This window comes from Crinia signifera, chromosome 6 (assembly GCF_055691185.1).
Source record: "Crinia signifera chromosome 6, ASM5569118v1, whole genome shotgun sequence".
Lineage (NCBI taxonomy): Eukaryota > Metazoa > Chordata > Amphibia > Anura > Myobatrachidae > Crinia > Crinia signifera.
In genome coordinates this window covers 281820144-281837868 of record NC_139222.1, presented here as the reverse complement: position 1 = coordinate 281837868, position 17725 = coordinate 281820144, and the positions used below count along the sequence as shown (strand labels likewise).

At 47.5% G+C, this 17725-nt stretch overlaps 1 protein-coding gene across 3 annotated transcripts in view; it reads right to left on the bottom strand.

The window, feature by feature from the left end:
- LOC146009438 (guanylate cyclase 2G-like) overlaps positions 1–17725 on the bottom strand; it is a 123944-nt gene that overhangs the window by 88004 nt on the left and 18215 nt on the right. For all 3 annotated transcript variants that reach the window (XR_014444671.1, XM_083149820.1, XM_083149821.1), the window contains exons 3-7: positions 15055–15231; positions 7492–7636; positions 6603–6738; positions 2931–3034; positions 1493–1662 (exon numbers count right to left, since the gene is read on the bottom strand). Coding sequence is in view for 2 of the 3 variants with exons in the window: in XM_083149820.1 (XP_083005946.1) it covers positions 1493–1662; positions 2931–3034; positions 6603–6738; positions 7492–7636; positions 15055–15231 (732 nt within the window). In the remaining variant the exon portion in view is untranslated. The remainder of the gene's footprint in view (positions 1–1492; positions 1663–2930; positions 3035–6602; positions 6739–7491; positions 7637–15054; positions 15232–17725) is intronic.

Genomic DNA, 17725 nt, shown 5'->3' with positions numbered 1-17725 from the left:
CACATAGAGCATGCAACCCCAGGTGTCCTAGCATGCGAACCCTGGCATCAAATAAGAAGCCCGTAGCAACGAGCATGTAGGTAAGTGGCACTTATGTGGCATAAAATGTATTAGGCATCACAGCGTGTGGTATTATATGTAATGGGCTCTACAGTGTGGCATAATGTGTAATGGGCATTACAGTGTTTGGTATGACGTGTAATGGGCATTACGTGGTTTCGTATAATGTGTAATGGGCATTATGGCATGTGGTGTAATGTAATGGGTGTGCAACATGTAATAGGCATTATGGTGTAAATTTTTGGCTTGCACTCTCCCAATTTTTGGTTTGCCTAGCTCTTTTATCCTGGCTCCTACATTAACATAAAATTTGTTCAGCCCTGGCATAACGTGTAATGAGTGTCACAGTGTCTGCCTTAACATGTAATGGGTATCACAGTGTGTGGCGTAGCGTGTAATGGGAATCACGGTGTGTGCCGATTCATGTAAGGGGCATCATGGTGTGTGTGGCGTAGCGTGTACTGGGCATCACGGTGTGTGGCATAATGTGTAATGGGCATTACGGTGTGCAATAAGCCTGTGAAAATTGCACAGGCCTGCGATTATCTGCAAATCCATTTGCAATAATTTACCATCAAATGATTTACCTAGTGTGTGGAGTCTGTGCGTAGCCCAGGACTTACTCTGGTGCTGCGATAGAAATAGGAACAGGGTTGGAGCTGACATCACGGTCTGTGACTGTTACTTATGGGCCAGTGCTCTGGACTTGCCCCCCAGGCTAAAAGTTGCCAGCCAGCCCCTGGGTGGAGCTAATTACTGCACTTGTGATTCTGTGGGGAGATCTGGAAAACATTAACTGTTGGTAGCTCTTGAAGACTGGAGTTGGCTACCCCAGGAGTAGACCCTTTGCAGGGATATCACACCACACGGCACTCCAAGGACTTAACACAGGTAGTGAAAACATTCACTCAGTAATCAAACAGTATTACCTGTGTTAAGTCCTTGGAGTGCCGTGTGGTGTGATATCCCTGCAAAGGGCTCTACTCCCTCCTAAGAACAGTATATATAAATATATATATCGGAAACTAGGCAAAGTTTTAAAAGTTGTATTCAAATAAAGTGCATATACAGACGAGGCAAACCAACGTTTTCGGGGTTCACTGACCCTTTTTTCAGGGTGCAACAGTATTAAAGTGGCACTGCATTTACTTTATCGGAAGGCACTGGAGCAGATGCAGATGGATGAATGAGGGCCTTTCCAAATAGTGACTATATACAGTATATATATATATATATATATATATATATATATATATATATATATATATACATACACAGTATATATATATATATATATATAAATAAAAGTTCTAATGGTTTATTAACGTTGAACCTTTACACTTACTGACTACAACAAAGTTTAAAAGCCTGCGCTGAAGAGCTTACAATCCAGTATCATATTATTGAGCCGTGCTATAGCCTGACCTCTGACCTTGCTGTCCCGTAGGATTGTGATGTCTTCGTACTTGATTAGCCACCAGCTGCTGTTATTGTCATACTGTCTTCTCAGTTTGCCCTTCTGAACAAAGAGGAATAACACAATCCCCAGACCGATCACAGCCGTTACTACGAGGGTGACAATCAGAGCCACCACGGGGGTGTCTGCAAAACATCAAAAGACAAACAGGTTTCAAAACCGGATTCAGAATCTAAAGGGAAAGATTTGTTTGACTCCTTTTCCAAAATATCGTTTGTTCAAGTGATGAACGATATATCGGTAGGTCATCGGTGTGTGTGTGTACAAAATATCACGACAGCCCTTTCTTTATATACTGCATTTTCTTTATGTACCGAGCTCCTGAATGTGATGCATTCCGAGTTCCCACCATGGAGGGGATATAAAAGGAGAAGGCATTTCAATGCATGAACTATGTTCAATGTCAAACTCCTGGATGGCCCAGCGACACTGTCCCCTAGAGAATATAAGAGAACATTGTGTGATTGCACTAGGCTAGCTGCTATATCATTATTGGGCATGTTGGTCAGGGCCGTAACTAGGGGGGGGGCTGGGGGGTCACGCGCACCGGGCGCTGGAGGTGAGGGGCGCTGTGAGGTCCGGTGACAGGTATGTCCGTCCATCTCCTACTAGCGCGGCTGCAGGAAGCGCTGATGACTTCGAAAAGACTTGCCGGACGCTGATTGGCTGAATTCAGCCAATCAGCGTCCGGCAAGTCTTTTTGAAGTCATCAGTGCTTCCCGCCGCAGCACTAGTAGGAGACGGACGAAGTCAAAGTAAGATGCGGCTGCGGCTTCAACGGTGAGAGGACTGTGCGGGGAGGGGGGGGTCTCCGGCGCCAGGGACAAGGCGTCATTTGGTCGGTCCCCCCTGTCAGCTGCTAACTAAGCAGCGGGGAATAAACGCTGTGCGCATGCGCACAGCATCTATTCCCGCAGCCAGGGGGCTGGGGGCATGGCTAGAGGCTCACAGAGCCTCTGGGTCATGCCCCATAGCGGCAAAATGGGGGCGTGGCCTCGCGGGAGAGAGCAGCGATTATAGGCCACGCCCCCAAATTAGGCCACGCCCCCCGCCAGGGGGGGGGGGGGCACCAAAAGACTGCCTTGCCCTGGGCGCCGGAAACCCTAGTTTCGGCCCTGTGTTGGTGGATGTGATCAGAAGATGTCCATCACTATAATCCAACACTATCTATAATATGTACATGTCTAGTGTCCATGTGACTAGGAAACACTGCCACCTGCTGGCAGGAAGTGAAACTACATTGAGTGAAACTACATCGCTTCCTCTCTCGCTCATGCACAAAGAAGGTAGCAGACTAGCTTTCGAAACTTTTGCTTTGAGCGGGCTTTCAGTTGTATATATGGTCATCAATCCTGCCTGCCAGAGCTCCGGCGCTGTAACAGTGAGCACTTACTGATTCTAGCCACCCTGCACAGCTCATTGCTGAAGCCACAGTCCGGTCTGTCCTTGGGGCGAGTAGTTCCCGGCCAGGTGATGTGGGAGAAAGCACCTGTGGGGCTAAACCAACAATCATAGGAGTTACATACGCAGAGATGTGTGCCAGAGATACATAACGGGAGATTCAGCACAAGAGATTTCACTCTTATGGCTCATTTCAGAAAATGAGCCACAGACAGAGAGATTTGTGTCAGAGATTCAACTTGGGAGATTCAGCACGGGAGATTTCAAATCTGTCACAGAAAGTGAAGTAAAACAATCTAGCAAATTACTAATGTCTTCTTTAATAAGTATTCTTTCACCTCCCCCTAATATTGCCCCCCCCCCCCCCCCCCAAAAAAGTTAATCATTGGTGGTGGCTAGTGGACCCCCCCCCCCCCCCAAAAAAAATGTAATCATGGCGGCTAGTGGTTCCCCCAGAACCGACCCCCCCCCCCCCCCCCCCATATGCAAACTTTTAAACATTGGTGGTACAGTGGGAACGGACATAAAAAAAATACTTACCAAGTCCGGGGTCCAGCGTCTCGTCCGGTCATACAGACAATAATTTTGTAAAATAAAAAAATGGCATGGGGTCCCCCCCCAGGCATGACCAGCCCCGGGCTTTTTGAGTGGTCCTGGTTCCCAAAATCCAGAGGACAAAGTGCGTGGGGTCCCCCGGATTTTGGGGACCAGCACCAGGCTCTTGAGCTGGCCCTGGTTTCCAAAATACAAGGGACAAAATGAATAGGGGTACCCCATATTTTGGAGACCAGCACCAGGCTCCACTAGCAGGGGGTGTAATGCCATAGCCAGGGGACACGCTTGATGGTGTCCCGTGGCCAAAGCATTACCCACCCTAACTAGTCAGCCCAGGCCGGGAGTTTTTGGGAAGGTGGGGACCCCCCCAAATAAGGGGGTCCCCCCTCTCCAGGGCACCCCAGGCCTGGGCTGCAGCCCGGGGCTATCCCCTGCACCCCTGGGCGGTGGGTGCAGGGTTGATAGCTTGTTTAACAGTAATTTTGTCTTTTACAGTAGGACTACAGGTCCCAGCAAGCCTGCCCCACATGCTGGCACTTGGGAGAACCACAGGTACCAGCATGTGGGGCATTAAAGGCCCGTCGTTACCTATAGCCCACATGTAAAGGAAATATTAAAATAAAACACAAACACAGATGTTTTAGTATTTTATTAACTGCATCTTGTCTTCACTCCTGCCCCCCCCCCAGGGCTTCTGCGGTGTCTTCACCTGGGGGCAGCGGCCCCCTAAGCTCTTTTGCATGGCCGCCGCCTCCCAGGGCTTCTGCCTCTTCATCTGTGTTCTTCACCTGGGGGCGGCGGCCTTTTAAGCTCTTTTGCATTGGCCGCGCCTCCCAGGACTTCAGGAGCTCTTCTCTCCCTCTCCGCCGTCAGACTGACTGCCCCTACCCTGTCTCGAGCTGGCTAATATAGCCAGCTCTAGGGGGCGGGGCAATGACGCGGCGAGCCGTGATTGGCTGGCCGCGGCCATTTTGAAATTTGAATTTTTTTTAAAATTTCCGTCCCGATGCCGCCGCGCTGCCGCCCCGCTGCCGCCAAGAGGAGAGGTGAGGTGGGGGTGGCGATGGGTGCTACTGCTGGTGGGGGAGGGGGGTCAGGGGTGGCGGCGGCGGGTTCTGCGGCGCGGTCTGCAGTCGCTCGCCCTGCTCATCTGCCCGCAGCCACACATGCGGGAGATGAGCAGGAGCTTTCTGAGCGACTGCTCTGAATTGTACAGCCCGTCCGTTCTGAATCTTGGACAGATTCAGAACGGCGGGGGCGCGCATGTAAATCGCTGTGTGGGCTATATACACAGCGATTTACATGCATTTTCAGGCATTTTCTGAGCGATTTGTTAGAATCGCTCAGAAAATGCCTGAATATCGTGCTGTGTGGGGGGCCCACTCGTTAATAGGAAGAAATCAAGGAGGGCTACAAAGGCAGCCTGCATCGCCGTTTGTGTGATCAGCAAACACTGATATTATTATTATCATCATTATTATATTACTTATCAGCTTTTGCTAATCACACTGCTATATTGCATACCTATAATATATTCTGTATGTAATTGTGATTTTATCTGCATAAAAAAATCTTCTGATAGTGTTTCCTACACAAACAGTGTAACATCGGCCCTTATTCTGGTTCACTCGCAAAGGCAAACTCCTTCTCAAATGGAGAAACCCATATGCACTGCAGGGGGGGGGGGGGGCAGATGTAACATGTGCAGAGAGAATTAGATTTGGGTGGGGTTTTACTTCAAAATGAGATCTATATTGCAGTGTAAAATAATGCAGCCAGTATTTACCCTGCACAGAAACAAAATAACCCACCCAACTCTAACTGCCTACCTCTCTCTGCACAAGTTACATCTGCAGTGCACATGGTTTTGTCCATTTGAGAGTGAACCAGAATAAGGGTCAATGGGGCAGATGTATTAAGCTTTAATAAGAGATAAATGCAAGGGTGATAAAGAGAGATAAACATCCAGCCAATCACCTGCTAACTGCCATGTTACAGCCTGTGTTTGAAAAAAGTCAGTAAGGAGGTGATTGGCTGGACATTTATCTCTCCTTATCACCTTAGCATTTATCTCTTGTTAAGGCTTTAATACATCTGCCCCAGTGTTTGTTAAGCAGATACAGTTGCAATTAGAGACTGTGTATGTGCATAACAAATAATGTTACACTGGCTGGGAAACACTGGATCAGGACATTTTTAGGCAGATAAAATTGCAATTACATAAAGTATATAGGCATGGTATATATCATTTTAATTAGCAAAAGCAGCTTGTGCACCTAATTAGCATCCCCATGTGCAGAACATGCATTTAATAGGGAAAACCATAAAAATATTACATATACAGTACATAAGCTATTTAAAAAAATCTAAATATATTTTGCATTTTTAAGGTTAGAAATCATTTTTAAGGTTTATCTGACTGGTCCGTGTCATGCTTCATGCTGCTGGCAAATACAGTGTTTTGGATGATATCCCACAAATTTATTTCCATGTCCCATATTCTAATATTACCTTCATAATGGCAAGTAACTATATTGTTCTATGTGAATAAAATAGGTACTGTAAAAAAGAAAAAAAATATTCTGCAAGTATCTTAAGATTTCACCTGATAACCAGTGAATTACAAGTTCACCTCTTCCTTATACAGTACTTGACAACTCTCCCTGATTGTCAGGGAGACTCCTCGAAATAGTAACGATCTCCCTGACTCCCTAAGGAATCTAGAAAATCTCCCTGATTGCACCTTACCCCCATTATGTAGCTGTTATATTCTGGGGGGGAAATAAATCAGAGATATATACATACAAATTTTGTTCATCGGTGGTATTTGGGATTATTTCACTGCATTTGATAAGTCACATTGATCCCTTTGACTATGCATATTTTTAAGTAAGGAACTTTTTGTAAAACACAACTTTTTGTAAAACACAATACACGAGCGACGCCTGAAAAGTTTCAGAGCACAGTAGAACTTACTAGCTGTTTGGTGCCCATTTATATTGAGTTTGCAGTCCTTTATATGCTATGCATCGTGCACGTACCACTTTTACAATCTCCCTGAAATGCTATTTCCCAAGCAGGCAGGTATGTTCTGTACACAGGGACTTACCTGATCTCCTTCTTGTAGCTGTCGTACTGCAGGACGGGGACGAAGCGAGACTCGTTTCCCACCCGCTGCAGGTCATACACCGAGTAGTCAATGAATCTCTCGCCCTTATTATCAATGTTCAGCAAACCCGTCACTCCTAATAAATGACAATGAAGTTCAGCTACTGTATGTTGTGCAGTATTATCCAATAGGTTTCATTAGCTGTGCGGCCGGTTACATAACCCGTCCTATTAATCACCGGAGGGTGAGAGCTACTGTAAGAAATATATAGGCACCTATATAGGGTATATGGAATGCTAAATCATGGGTTACACTTTCCCATTAATGGCTTATTCGGGAAAGCATCTGTCAGAATGCACTGTAGTGGTGTTGCATGACGTGTGTAAATGGGTTGCAATGTAGAGAACGCTCTGTTTGCCAAGCTTTGAAGAGTGGTAAAGTAAAGAGAGATACAGTAAAGTATCAGCCAATCAAATCTAACTGCCACGTGACAGGTTGTGGGGTGGGGCGCAGTCAGTCAAAATCCTGAGGGTCAAAATACCAACCACCATTGACCAATGGTCAAAATACAGACACGGTCAAAATGTTGATATTCGTTTTGCCAACATTCTAAATGTCGACAGGTCAGGGTAGAGGGAGGGAGGGCAGTGAAGGGCCCGGGAGCTGCCCAGCATGTCCCTGAAAATGCTGAGTCACAGCACTAGACCCGCCCCCCTTTACCAAATGACCACCCACTTCCCCATTAGCCCTGCCCACTTTTCGAACGTGTCCCGATTTAGGCTTTAGAAAAGTTGGGCGGTATAGTATATGCTTATGTCTATATCGTAGAAGTCATTTGGTAATCCTTTCACACACAATTGGGGGATGTGTAACATGAAGGTCTTCTCACCAAACAGTTGTTCCTGATTGTACCCTCTCAGGCTGGTCACCAGGGCTCGCCCATCTGTCATATTTCGCCCTTGTTTGAGAGCTTCCTTTAACCCCATCCCGTAAAGTAATACTGAATCATGGAGGTAGGCGGCGTAAGGACTGACCTGTAACACAGACGTCAACCGTTCACTTCTCATGTTACTGCGTTCAGGTATCTCTTATATATTTAGCCAGATCTGTCACTCATACCCTGTGTAGCTAACGTTCCCGCCCAGCGGCATACAGAAACCCGCCCTCCCTAGGGAGCAGTGTTTTATGTGTATAATGTTTTCATGTGTATAACGTTCCACCCCCTTGATATCACCTCCCCCCCGCCCAGCCAGGGCTACAGTACACGCCCACCATCCACCATTACTCCACAGCCACCATCCACCATTACTCCTGCACCACCACCCCCCCCCCCCCCCCCCCTCTGCCAGCACCCCCCTCCCGCAATTCGCGCAACTGGGAAATCCGGCCCTAGCTGCCGCGCTTCAGGTTCCCCCACTGCCAGAAGTGTCCCCACGGTTCTCTGCACCAGCACCACAACTTTAATCAATGTCTTGCCCGCATACCACTATTATACAGCCTCCTGCTCTCATGCACGCTCACTCCCTCCAAGAGTGGATTCATGCGGTGTACATCTCTTCACAGAACTCCAATATTGTACGGGCTATTTTCTCATTTGAGCCCAGTATCGTTTATTGCTGGAGAAAATCAAAACCCATCGGCTCTTATTGAATAATCGTGCCATCATTCTGGCTAATTGCTGAGAAATTCACTCTGGATACTTGATACTTATTTCTGAATATTATAGTCGTTTTAATTGTTTCACTGCCCCTGATGAAGTCATGAATATGACGAAACGCGTTGGGCCTTCCATTCTGAATTGACTGTACCACCAGTGTCATCGTTCCAATTGCGACTCATAATGTCTCACCAGAGTTTTATTTTCATTGTTTATGTGTAAACATTACACCCTAAGAGGTGTTTTTTATGACAATTTTTACTGAGGTTGTAATAAATACCATTTTTATCAAAATTGTTATGATATATTAGCGCCCTCTGAAATCCCACTTTCTTTCTTCATTTCTATTCCCTGGATCTTACCTAACAGAAGATCCCTCAGAGGTGCTGCTCCATAGTTCTAGAGCGCATATATCTTGTTTTATATATATATATATATATATATATATATATATATACACACACACACACACACACAAGAGAAACAGCAGAATCAGATGACCGCATTCCAGTTGATTTTACCATTTTACCCATGTGGGTAAATTGTATTTAAACGAAAATTCCATCTGGACTCAGTGATGAGCAAACGTTTTGCTCTATCACCAACTCTTAGAGAGTCACTAACGGTATCAATTATAAAGTATTTAAGCGAGGACAAAGTATGTCCTAATGTTTTGAAATGACGTGCCACAGGTTGCTCCACAACTCTGCCAGACAAGGCCAAATCTATGGCCTACCTGTGGAGTGCCATTCTCACACGAAACGACTGGGTCGTCTGACCCACATAGTATTGGCCACAAGGGCACACCATAACGTACACCACAAACTCAGACCTACATGTAAGGACTGAACGAATCTCGTACATTTTGTCCGAATGGGGGTGTTTAAAGCTTTTACAAGATACCATGTATTTACAAGTCATACAGTTAAAACAGCTGTAACAGTCGGGTGGCTTAATGTATACATTAGGGGCCCTCGGGACATTCATCCCCGTGATATCAGTCCTAACAAGGTGATCACGTAAATTACGGCCTCTTTTAAAAGATGCCAAAGGGGGTACTGTTTTAAATACAAGCAAATCGGGGTCACTTTTTACCATAGGCCATAAAGCTTTTGAAGCATAGTGAAGTGTATACATGCTGGTCCAGGATTGGACATTATATATATATATATATATATATATATATATATATATATATATATATATATATGCAGGTGCTTAAATTTATTATTTGGCCATCTGGCTTGGATGACCCTTGTTGTGCACCCCTATCTTTAACACTTTTGGATGTGAGTGCTGAACTCCCTGGCTATATATATATATATATATATATACTAGGTGATTCATCGCGCCCTCCGGGTGCTCTTCACACCGCCGTGAGGGGCTACGCCCCATTAGAAGTAGAAATATATGTGCGTATGAGATCTAGTGTAATTGAGACAGAGATCGCAGAGAGAGGGATCGCAGAGAGAGAGAGAGGGGTCGCAGAGAGAGATAGAGTGGTATCGCAGAGAGATAGAGAGAGAGGGATCGCAGAGAGAGATAGAGATCGCAGAGAGAGATAGAGAGAGAGGGATCGCAGAGAGAGAGAGGGATCGCAGAGAGAGAGAGAGGGATCGCAGAGAGAGAGAATCCCTTTTGTGGGGCACCCCTCCCCCCACCCGAGACCCCCCCCCCCCGAAATTCGCGGGCATCCCTCCCCCCACCAGCGACACACACACCCCAATTCACAGGCACCCCTCCCCCCACCCGTGACCCCCCCTCCCGAAATTTGCGGGCACCCCTCCCCCACACCCCCCCCCCAATTCGCGGGCACCCCTACCCGTGACCTCCCCTCCCGAAATTCGCAGGCACCCCTCCCCCCACCCGCGACACACACCCCCCAATTCATGGGCACCCAACCCCCCCTTCCGAAATTTGCGGGCAACCCTCCCCGCACCCATGTCACACACACACCCCCTAAATTTGCGGGCACCCCTCCCCCCACCCGTAGCCCCCCCTCCCGAAATTGGCGGGCACCCCTCCCCCCATCCGCGACCCCCCCTCCCTAAAATCGTGGGCACCCTTCCCCCCACCCGTGACCCCCCTCCCGAAATTCACGGGCACCCCTCCCCCCACCCGCGACACACACACCCCAATTCACGGGCACCCCTCCCCCCACCCCCCCTTCCGAAATTTGCGGGCAACCCTCCCCCCACCCGTGACACACACACACCCCCCCTAAATTTGCGGGCACCCCTCCCCCCACCCGTAGGCCCCCCTCCCGAAATTGGCGGGCACCCCTCCCCCCATCCGCGACCCCCCCTCCCTAAAATCGTGGGCACCCCTCCCCCCACCCGTGACCCCCCTCCCGAAATTTGCGGGCACCCCTCCCCACACCCGCGACACCCCCCCCCCAATTCGCGGGCACCCCTCCCCCCACCCGTGACACACACAACCCCCCGATTCGCGGGCACCCCTCCCCCCACCCGTGACCCCCCCTCCCGAAATTGGTGGGCACCCCTCCCCCCACCCGCGCCCCCCCCCCTCCTGAAATCCGCGGGCACCCCTCCCCCCACCCTCGCCCCCACCCCCCTCCTGAAATCCGCGACAACCCCTCCCGAAAATCGCGGGCACCCCACCCGCGACCCCCCCTCCCGAAATTCGCGGGCACCCCACCCGCGACCCCCCCTCCCGACACCTTCAGCAGGGGCTGTATGCTGAGTACAGAAGTACTCACTGTGGATGTCTGGCCAGGGAGGAAGGAGCTGGCAGGAGGAGAGAGTACAGATGACGAGCCACTGCAGCAAAGGCATCCTGGGTCACAGTCAGTGTGCTCGGGTGGAGGGGGTGGTGTTCAGCCGTGGGGCGGGGTTTGGGGTTTGGGTGGTATTTGGCCAGACATGGGGAGTGGTGGGAGAGTAAGGGGCAGGAGCTTTGTGTAGGACATAGGATGTGTAGAACTTGTAATGCAGGTTCTGCATTGTGGATAACGGTGGATGGGCCTGTCAATCACCCGTGGAACCCCGCCCACCATTACCTACACTGCTTTTGAGTGACGGATCTGGCTAAATATATAAGAGATATACATAACGTATTTTTCGCACCATAAGACACACTTTTTCTCCCAGAAAAACGTGGGGGGAAAAGTGTGTGCGTCTTATGGAGCGAATACTGCAAAAAAAAGTGCAGAAAACTCCTGGATGCTGCTGCACCAGCATCGCAGGTGCTGCAGCAGTGCCCCCCACCCCCCCCCCCCACCCCACACTTCCCTGGTACTTGTCAGCAGCTTACAGAGGTCCGGGCAGCAGGGATCATGCAGTGTGCATGATCCCTGGGAATGGGATATCATCGGGGGGTCCATGCGGCAGATGGGAACTAGTACCGCTACTACCGTGTTTCCCCAATAATAAGCCCTACCCCGAAAATAAGCCCTACCCTGGCTTTTGATGACTGGTCCAAAATAAGCCCTACCCCGAAAATAAGCCCTATCAAAATTCACATTACCCGAGTGCTTTCACCAACTTCAATACCCTCAGGTCCACTCTAACCCCCTTCACCGCCGCTTGAGGGATGCTGTACAGTACAATGCTGTTCTGCCGTTGAATACCCCAGCTCCAGGTCCCATGGATGCATCACGCCCTGCGCATGATGTCACTGCGCTCATCACGCGGCTTCTGTACATGGCGGGAGCGGATAGCAGCGGTGCCGGTGGAAAGCAAGAAGAACAACTGGAACTGGAAGAAGGTTGTAGGTGAGGAGCAGGGCCGGGGGCATGATGCTGTAACTGGGGGCTGTGAAAGCAGGACTGGGGGCATGGTGCTGTAACTGGGGGCTGTGAAAGCAGGACTGGGGGCATGGTGCTGTAACTGGGGGCTGTGAAAGCAGGACTGGGGGCATGGTGCTGTAACTGGGGGCTGTGAAAGCAGGACTGGGGGCATGGTGCTGTAACTGGGGGCTGTGAAAGCAGGACTGGGGGCATGGTGCTGTAACTGGGGGCTGTGAAAGCAGGACTGGGGGCATGGTGCTGTAACTGGGGGCTGTGAAAGCAGGACTGGGGGCATGGTGCTGTAACTGGGGGCTGTGAAAGCAGGACTGGGGGCATGGTGCTGTAACTGGGGGCTGTGAAAGCAGGACTGGGGGCATGGTGATGTGAAAGAAAGACTGGGGGCATGGTGATGTGAAAGAAAGACTGGGGGCATGGTGGCTATAAAAGCAGGGCTGGGGGCATGGTGGGCATGTTAATTAAAATAAGCCCTACCCCGAAAATAAGCCCTAGGGTGTTTTTTGTTACAAAAAAAAAATAAGACAGTGTCTTATTATCGGGGAAACACGGTAGTTCCCATCTGCTGCAGGGACCCCACCAACGATATCCCATTCGCCGAATGGACCCCACAGCACACTGCATGTTCCCCGTACCCCGGACCTCCGTGAGCTGCTGACAAGTACCAGGGGAGCGGGGGAGCGGGCATTACACTATTTGGTTCAGAATATTTTTTTTCCTCCTCTAGGTGCGTCTTATAGAGCGAAAAATACGGTATATAGAAAGAGAGAGAACTACAATAGTTCTATATACTGTACACTGCCTGCTATATATCTTCCAGGTTCCAGTATAGTTAGTAGAGTTAGTATGACCCCCTTTGTCAACAAAGTGCTGGAAAAGTTCCTCCGGGACTCCGGCCCATGCTGACACCATGACATCATAACGTTCTGAAGATGTGTCGGCTGCACGTTTCTTCTGCTAATTCCACCACCTCCCATAGGACCTGTCCTGGGATGAGGGCTGGTGGCTGCAGAAGACATTGGAGTACACTGAACTCTCTTTTTATGCTCCTGGAACCAGTTTAAAATGATTTGTTCCAAGATCTTCTGGAAGTAGCCAATTGGGTACAAAGCGGCCACAAGGTGTATTGCTACACCTTTTAAGGTGTAAAGAACAATAAGGACACCTTTTTTCGGTTAAATGCCTAAATGAATTAATTTTTACAATGTCAAAACTAATGATGTGTAAAGTAAATATAGGAACAGACCCGTTTTAGCTAGAGAATGAGATTTTATGAACACAGGAAGTGATGCATAGACAGGAAGGAGAAAGAACTCCATCTTGGATGTCACAGACCATAAATAGCAGCCCCACAGGCAAGTCCTCCATGCCTTGATAAAGAGATATACATCTCGAAACGCGTCGGCAGGAGGACTTGCTATTCCATGTTGTGACACTCTCTGCTGGAGGCTTTGGACTTAGCGACACCCTTCTGGGATTAAGGTAGGATTGAAGCTTTATACACGGTAACTGCGATACCGGTCCGCGGCCCCGTTGTACCCTGCCTTATCCATGAAGGACGGAGCAGTCACTCCACCAACAGACAGCCTTTTTTTATGAAATTTTATATTGTTTTTTGAAAAGATTTTTATAATAAAATACAAATTTTAAAGAAGCATTTTCGAGTGGAGAAAGAAACCTTTATGAATGTGACACTGCCCACTTTATCGTGAGTACCGGTACGCATTCTCGCATGTGAGATACCCCCATAAGAAGAATCTTCACGTATGAGGAAGATATCTATACATGAGATTCATTCACCAAAAGAAACCCAGATGAGTTTACTCTCCCTACATGTAAGTGAGGTATGAACATCTAGACACTGGGACATCTTTTCCTTCCCTGGGGACGTTTACAGTGAAGTTCCCTCATCACTAAACAATTGTTTTCTCTTCTATCCATATATTAAACAACAACGAGGATCATTCTTATATAAGAAGAAGCACAGGAGACGAAAATTGATCACCACCAACCATAAGAAGCTAAGTATTCAAACTATCTATGATTAATCTGATGTAGCGCCTTATCCCTTACCAAACAAAAACCTATTTGCACTGCTTCTATTGGGGCGAAGAAGGAATAGCCCTCTCAGGTTAAGGCAAGGCAGCATAACACCAGAAAGAAGTGCCCAGGACTCTGTTTTTAACCCTCTTTTTTACAAGGGTCGCACAGTTTACAGAATGTTCACTTGGTATAAAGGCCAGAGCCCAATACGTGCCAAAATCCCTCTCACCATTACACCACCACCACCACCACCACCACCACCACTAGCATGAAGCATTGGCATAGGGCAGTTTGGACCCATAGGTTCAGGATGCTTATGCCAAATTCTCACCCCACCATCTGCAGGTGAGTCTGTGCCCACTGATGCCTCATTTTAAGTGTGGTCATCTGCTGCACCTTCTAGGTCCAATAGGCATCGCATTTGCAGATGCCGTTCTAATCTAGTGTCCTCCTGCAGCTGGGACCAACCATGATTTATTTATATATGGGTTCCAGATTACAGATTACCAGCCAATGGAATATTTCTATGAGTACAAAAGGTAGAAAAGGGAAAGGGCGACACGTATCAAATAATTTCATGAAATCAGTCGACACACATAGACAACACAAGTTTTTCTTTTTCAACTTCTTCATCATTTACCATCCATGAGAGACACTATTGGATTGGGATTATTAACCATGCGGCTACATGTTCCTACTAAATTGGCTTGGATATGGTTACAAATAAAAAAATGATGCTCAAAAAACTTGTATAGACCATTTTTTGTTGATCATTTCCATGTCGACCCTGTTGGTTTGTTGCATGTCGATCTTTTGACCCTGTCTCCCTAATGCATGCTGACCCTACAGTATTGACCAATAGACTGTCTATCTTTTAACCTACGCCCCCAGATATGACCTCTGAAACCTGCGGCTGTATGTATTTGCTACACAACAGGCTGAAAACAAAGTACAATGGGTGGAAGTACAGTAGAAGGATTAAAGTGCACCTGGTCCTCTGAGGAGATCTCGCTGTAAAACGGGGGACCCCGCAGCTTGTCATAGACCTGCTTCATAAATGAGTTGTAGCTGTTGCTGCAGTTCAGGGCTATCATCAGCACACAGTCATAGGCCCGAATGATGCTCTCACTGCGGCCACTGATTAAGGTGTCCTTCCAAAACACGTCCTGGAAATAAGCATATATCATATTATACAGAGGCTGACACCCACATATAGTATATTATACAGAGGCTGACACCTACATATTATATTATACAGAGGCTGACGCCAACATATATCATATTATACAGAGGCTGACGCCAACATATATCATATTATACAGAGGCTGATGCCTACATATATTATATTATACAGAGACTGACACCCACATATATTATATTATACAGAGGCTGACGCCCACATATATTATATTATACAGAGGCTGACGCCAACATATATCATATTATACAGAGGCTGACACCCACATATATTATATTATACAGAGGCTGACGCCCACATATATTATATTATACAGAGGCTGACGCCCACATATATTATATTATACAGAGGCTGACGCCCACATATTATATTATACAGAGGCTGACGCCCATATATATCATATTATACAGAGGCTGACGCACACATATATCATATTATACAGAGGCTGACACCCACATATAGTATATTATACAGAGGCTGACGCCCACATATTATATTATACAGAGGCTGACACCTACATATGTTATATTATACAGAGGCTGACGCCATCATATATCATATTATACAGAGGCTGACGTCCACATATATCATATTATACAGAGGCTGACGCCCACATATTATATTATACAGAGGCTGACGCCCACATATATCATATTATACCGAGGCTGACGCCCACATATATTATATTATACAGAGGCTGACGCCAACATATATCATATTATACAGAGGCTGACGCCAACATATATCATATTATACAGAGGCTGACGCCAACATATATCATATTATACAGAGGCTGATGCCTACATATATTATATTATACAGAGGCTGAAACCCACATATATTATATTATACAGAGGCTGACGCCCACATATATTATATTATACAGAGGCTGACGCCAACATATATCATATTATACAGAGGCTGATGCCCACATATATTATATTATACAGAGGCTGACGCCCACATATATTATATTATACAGAGGCTGACGCCCACATATTATATTATACAGAGGCTGACGCCCATATATATCATATTATACAGAGGCTGACGCACACATATATCATATTATACAGAGGCTGACGCCCACATATTATATTATACAGAGGCTGACACCTACATATGTTATATTATACAGAGGCTGACGCCAACATATATCATATTATACAGAGGCTGACGCCCACATATATCATATTATACAGAGGCTGACGCCCACATATTATATTATACAGAGGCTGACGCCCACATATATTATATTATACAGAGGCTGATGCCCACATATATCATATTATACAGAGGCTGACGCCCACATATATCATATTATACAGAGGCTGACACCCACATATATCATATTATACAGAGGCTGAAGCCTACATATATTATATTATACAGAGGCTGATGCCCACATATATCATATTATACAGAGGCTGACAGCCACATATATCATATTATACAGAGGCTGACACCCACATATATCATATTATACAGAGGCTGACACCCACATATAGTATATTATACAGAGGCTGACGCACACATATATTATATTATACAGAGGCTGACGCCCACATATATTATATTATACAGAGGCTGACGCCCACATATATCATATTATACAGAGGCTGACGCCTACATATATTATACTAGGTGATTCATCGTGCCCTACGGGCGCTCTTCACACCGGCGTAAGGGGCTACGCCCCTTAATTTGTGAACATTTGTATTGTGAGAAATATGGTTAGAATTGTATGAAAGATGCCCTGTATTGCAGCTTCTGGCAGTGGGTGAGGGTCCAGCGTGGCAGCACAGGAGTACCGGACGGTGGCCCTGAGTCAGTGTCTCCTCCTACTGGGTGGGAGTTAGGGTGCATGAGAGCAGGAGGCTGGGATATGAGGCATGATAGGGGTATGTGGGCAACACAGCGTCAGCGATTACCCAGTGGTGGAAGTTACGGTTCAGGAGAGCAGGAAGCTGGGTAGTGATAGGGGTGTGTGGGCATACGGGGGACTAAAGAGGGTGGTGGACACTGTGCAGCTTCTGCCAGTGGGTGAGGGTCCAGCATGGCAGCACAGAAATACAGGAGTCAGTGTCTCCTCCGACTGGGTGGGAGTTAGGGTGCATGAGAGCAGGAGGCTGGGCGGTAAAGCATGATAGGGGAATGTGGGCAACACAGGGTGAGCGGGTCTCCACTGGCGGAAGTTACGGGGCAGGAGAACAGGAGGCAGGGCAGTGTCCTCCCACATTGATGGCAAAAGTATTCAACATCGGCCATAAACCATCGATTATTTGAAAATCATTGATGGTCGATGGGCATCCCTAGAACTGGAGGAGGGTGGGGGACAGTATGCAGCTCCCGGCAGTGGGTGAGCGTCTCCTCCCACTGGGAGGGAGTGAGCGTGCATGAGAGCAGGAGGCTGTATAATAGTGGTATGTGGGCAAGACATTGATAAAAGTTGTGGCGCTGGT